Source organism: Helianthus annuus, chromosome 15 (assembly GCF_002127325.2).
Source record: "Helianthus annuus cultivar XRQ/B chromosome 15, HanXRQr2.0-SUNRISE, whole genome shotgun sequence".
In the NCBI taxonomy this organism is placed as follows: domain Eukaryota; kingdom Viridiplantae; phylum Streptophyta; class Magnoliopsida; order Asterales; family Asteraceae; genus Helianthus; species Helianthus annuus.
In genome coordinates, this window is record NC_035447.2 from 104579781 (window position 1) to 104584473 (window position 4693).

General features: G+C 34.7%; 1 protein-coding gene across 2 annotated transcripts; it reads right to left on the bottom strand.

Moving 5' to 3' along the window:
* Positions 1-586: 586 nt before the first annotated feature.
* LOC110912068 (phosphoglycerate mutase-like protein) lies at positions 587-3710 on the bottom strand. 2 transcript variants are annotated; one of them, XM_022156739.2, is made up of 10 exons: positions 3654-3710; positions 3384-3555; positions 3193-3300; positions 2835-2914; positions 2344-2506; positions 2157-2231; positions 1946-2034; positions 1728-1847; positions 923-967; positions 587-836 (listed from the first exon to the last, which is right to left on the bottom strand). In XM_022156739.2, the coding sequence occupies exons 2-10, from the start codon at positions 3441-3443 to the stop codon at positions 755-757; spliced, it is 822 nt and encodes a 273-aa protein (XP_022012431.1). In that variant the 5' UTR covers positions 3444-3555; positions 3654-3710; the 3' UTR covers positions 587-754. The 2 variants fall into 2 exon arrangements, with proteins under 2 accessions (XP_022012431.1, XP_022012432.1); XM_022156740.2 differs by having other exon boundaries at positions 3384-3445; positions 3654-3695.
* Positions 3711-4693: the final 983 nt, after the last annotated feature.

Here is a 4693-nt window from a genome sequence, read left to right on the forward strand (position 1 = left end):
TGATCTGCTGGTTGCACAAAAGGAATTGTATTTAAAAATGACCAAAATGCCCCTGCACTAAAGGACAAAATAATCAGTTTTCAACAGACAAAATAGAGGGTTTTTGGATTTTGGACTAAAATGGCAACAAAATACAAACCACAGGGACCCAGATGTAAAAAGTTTGAGATTTGAACTAAAATGGCAGTTTACTCATCTTATTATTATTATTTATCTAGAATTAGTATTTCATAAGGTTTTGGTTGTGTCTCTTGATAACAGTCTATTGGCTTGTATATATATATATAACAATTCTTTGTATTATCACATTACACGTTCATACAAAAACATATTATTATTCTCTCAATCCAAATAACTCCAACAATTGTCTCATTATCAAGTCTTGATAAGAACCGGGACCAACAACATCAACATTAACATAGACATACTTAAAATCATGTAGATGACTTAACCTAATTCTTTAAACAAGTCAAACGGGTTGACATGTTCTAAACAATTAATGGATTGCATTACAACCTAATAATTAGCATATTCGACTCATTAACATAAAGTATATATTGATCTGAATTCGTTGAATAAAATATTGTTGTAGTCTAATAAAAGATATATTGATCTAAACATATTACATAATTAGCATCAACTTTACATGACATCATCTGTCATGGTTGGTAGTATTTTATTACTGTTTATTGATGATTTTAATCAAATATAAAGACATGTCGAATGTCGAATGTGATGTGGATATGACTCTCTACTAATCAGCGTCACTCGCGAGAACAGCATTGCCAGGAATTTTCCGAGGAAAGTCGGTCTTTGAAGTGTCTGATCCAATCATGCTGCAGGGTAAAGATGATTGGTGAGGCTGTTTATTATCTAACATAAAGAATTAAAAAAAAAGATATTCTTGTGTAATTTAGATTACCTTCGATCAACAATGACCATTGAACGAAGCTCGCAGTTGTTGAAGCTGAGTACAACACAATTACAATAAATGGAGTTATGGTTTATCTCTAAAACCTCCAATATCATTTAAAGAAAATGAGTCAGATGGGTCAATTAGCTGGTCGAAAGCCGCCCACTTTATAATGCATAAAACCTCCGATATCATTTATTTCAAATAATTAGAAATTAGTAGAAATATTTAGCACACTAACTATTCAAACAAAGAGAAAATCACAAAAACAACATTATTTTCTTGGGTGTGTTATGCCCTAAACAAACATGTTGGAAACAAAACAATTATGTAGCCATGAGACACAATCAGTTGTACTCGCGTATCCGACTTTTTCGCATCAGTGACGACTTAAACTTATGTGACATGGGATGGGATCGCATATAGATTTGCTTATGTATTGTTATCCGAGCATAGATTCATATATGTATCAATGTTAGTGTATATTATGAAAAGATTTAAGGGTTTGGCGAGTAAAAGTAGATACACAACCAAAGATTCCCATATCTCTTATGGCTATAAGCGGGAAATGGTTCAAACATGACCATAGAGGTAGGAATAACACTCATAAGTCAGAAAAAATGTATACTTCCATGTTTTTTTTTCTTAAACATAACCCATTTGGATCAACCAACCCAACCCATTTCGGCTCTATTTATAACCAAAAAAAAGTAGAATATTTCAAATTTATAACGTAAATGCGTCCAAAATAGAACATTATAATCAGATTGAGAATTTTGAAGTTTGTAATTACTAATAATATTAATCAACTTACAATATGGACATTTCTTTCTTGGGTGTGGGATGACAGTCATCTCCATATGCACGAAGTGTATGAATCAGGAAACCACCATGGGATACAACCACAATCTCCTTCTCTTCGCGTGTCAACAGCCTGCATAAATTGTAGGCGAAAACCAAATACGTGTGATTATTTTCAAATTCCCATAATATTTTTAATAAGTTTTCGAAAAAAGTAGAATAACAAGTCACCATTTCATAAACTTCAAACCCCGTGCTGCAACGTCTTCAGGCTTTTCTCTAGTCTTTGGGCTCCACCAAACATCGTGGTCAGTTTCTATCTGAATACAATGTAACAGACAAGAAATGTACTTTACGAGGCAAATTAACTTTAAAACTACATTGTACTTTAGAATGTATAAGATTGTATGTGAAGAAATAATGCATTACTTGAGTAACTTACCAAAGAAAAATCAATTGCTGGGAACATGGATTTGTATTCACTTATACTTCTCCTCCGATCACAAGGATGAATGCCCTACGCGAATTGCAAAATGTGAGTTCAACAACATATAAATAGTGGGCTGGTTAACGGCTCAAAAGAGGTATAGTTTTTGGTATCTTTGTGCTAGATATTACAAGTGGCGTACCATCTCCTCTCGACAAAGCTCCACAGCAATGAAGGGAGGGCAATTTAGGCTTGAAATTGCAGGACAATTACTATTGCCCGTATTTTCTGCCATCAGTGGAGGCACATCAATCCCAACAGCAGTAGCTTCACCTCCAAAAGCACCAACTGCTGTTTGCATAGTCCTACACGCATATATAGTGAATTGATCTTAGAGGTGGCAGCTGTAATGTGTCAAAACGGGTTCACATGTAACCTTTTAAATATTTTTTTTTCTCCAGTTTCTAAAATCTTAGTTAATAATTGTTACAGTAATAATGTACATCTTTTAATAAAAAATACAACAGGTTGCCTGCCATATAAATAGATTTTGGGCGACTTTCATCCGGTTTAACTTGTTCCTTTTTTGCTAATCTGATTAATTTAACCTGTAATAGGTCCAAATTCTCCTAAAAGGGATCATAAACAATAAATCTCATTCTCAATCACATCAAAAAGATAGGGAGGAAGTACCTGAGCAAAGGTGAAACTACGACCAATTCGATATTTTTGAAAAGTCCAGACGCATGAACATGCTTCCGGAGATTATCTACCTGTTGGACATATCAAAGTCAATATGGAGGTTTCACGGATGAAGCTTAACCAAATTTTAACACATTTACTTCTCAATGGTTGATCTGGAAAGTTTAAACTCAAACAGGTCAAAGACATGAATTTAGCTAAACGGGAAACATGTCAAACAAATTGTAAGTATCTAAAACTATATTATTATTACTCTTTAAGAATAATGTTTTGTACTAAATGACTCAACCAGTCATCTTGTCACCACTAGTAATCACATACTAGATATAACATATTAAGGTGCTCCAACCTGTTCCCAACCAAGGGGGGTAAGATGTGCATCAAAGAGTTCCTCAGACATATATGCACTATGGTCCTTCTCTCCTGCTACATTGTGAACTCCTTGGGCATGCCTCACCTAGTACCATAACAACCATCGACATATATCAAGAAAATTATAGGATTGGGAAATTAAAAGAAAAAAAAGAAACTAAAACATACCAGATGAACGGTTTTAGAGCGATGCAGAGGATAAATACCTTCATTAGTACCGGAATTCATATCTGTGATTCACAGATAAACAAATATTGTTGAGATAACTTACAGATACCAAATAATCCTTATGTTGGGGTGATTTTAGAGTCGTCAAGATCGTTTTAGAATAATTGGATTACTGCAGTGGTCAAAATTCTATTAATAAAACACAAACTCGTAGAAACCTACATTTCAAAACTAATTATTGAAACAGATTATAAATATAGATTATAGTACCAGAAAGTAGAAGAACAAAGAAGAAGCAAGGAACGACGTCCGAATATGGTGATGAAGAGAGACACGCTTGTTGGTATTTATTTTTGTTATTGTTTCAATTTTATAATTTAAATGTATTGACTTCGTTTTAATATCTAGAGTTCAAATTTGGCAACTAACATAATTTTTTTTGAACGGCCAACGAATCCTCCAAATGGGCTACTGGCGAAATTCACCACATCGGGATACACTCGCCTTCCGAACCGGGGAAAACCCTCACCTAGGGCCGAAGCCCGTGAACACTCGCCCGAAGGCACGACAGTGCGGTGAGGTAAAACCCGCTCAGTTCAAGGATCGAACTAGCGATCGCCGCCTACTCGCCTAGTCTCCCATCATCACCAGGTGCCGCAGAAACTAAATGCTAGGGGTAGGAATTGAACTTGGGTCACTTGGAACACAAGGTCTCTCCCTTACCACTGCACCACTAGCTCATTGGCTGGCAACTAACATAATGTTCAAGCATATGACAGATTAATCTAACTTATTGATATTATAATAATATGTTATAGTAAGAAAGAGACCATAGGTATTTAATTAATAGTTAAAGTTTTAAGTAGGTACAAATTCGAAAACTTTCTTTTGTTGTATTAAAAATTCTTGTTTTACTAATTGTCACAATAGTTAGATTTAATACTTAGTTCTTGTTGTGTGGCCCACACGTTGTGTGGGACCGTTAGACCGAACGAAAAATACACGTAAAAATGTTGAACTACGCATGTGCGTTGCGAAGTATTAAATCACCAAAATTGAACCGAAATATAAAACATTAGCGTACAAAGAATACTTGCTGAGGTTCAAAACATAGATAAAATAAGCAAATTGCGATGATATGTAATACGTTGTTCTGGGCGGTGGCCTATTTTTCTACATGGAAACGTAAATAAAAATCTCATTCGGATGGTATATTCCAAAAGTGTAGATAAAAAATAGCAAGATGTTGGGAGTTTACGAGGAAAACGTATGTGGCCAAACTTTGAATTATAAAACTTGTGGTGAAATTT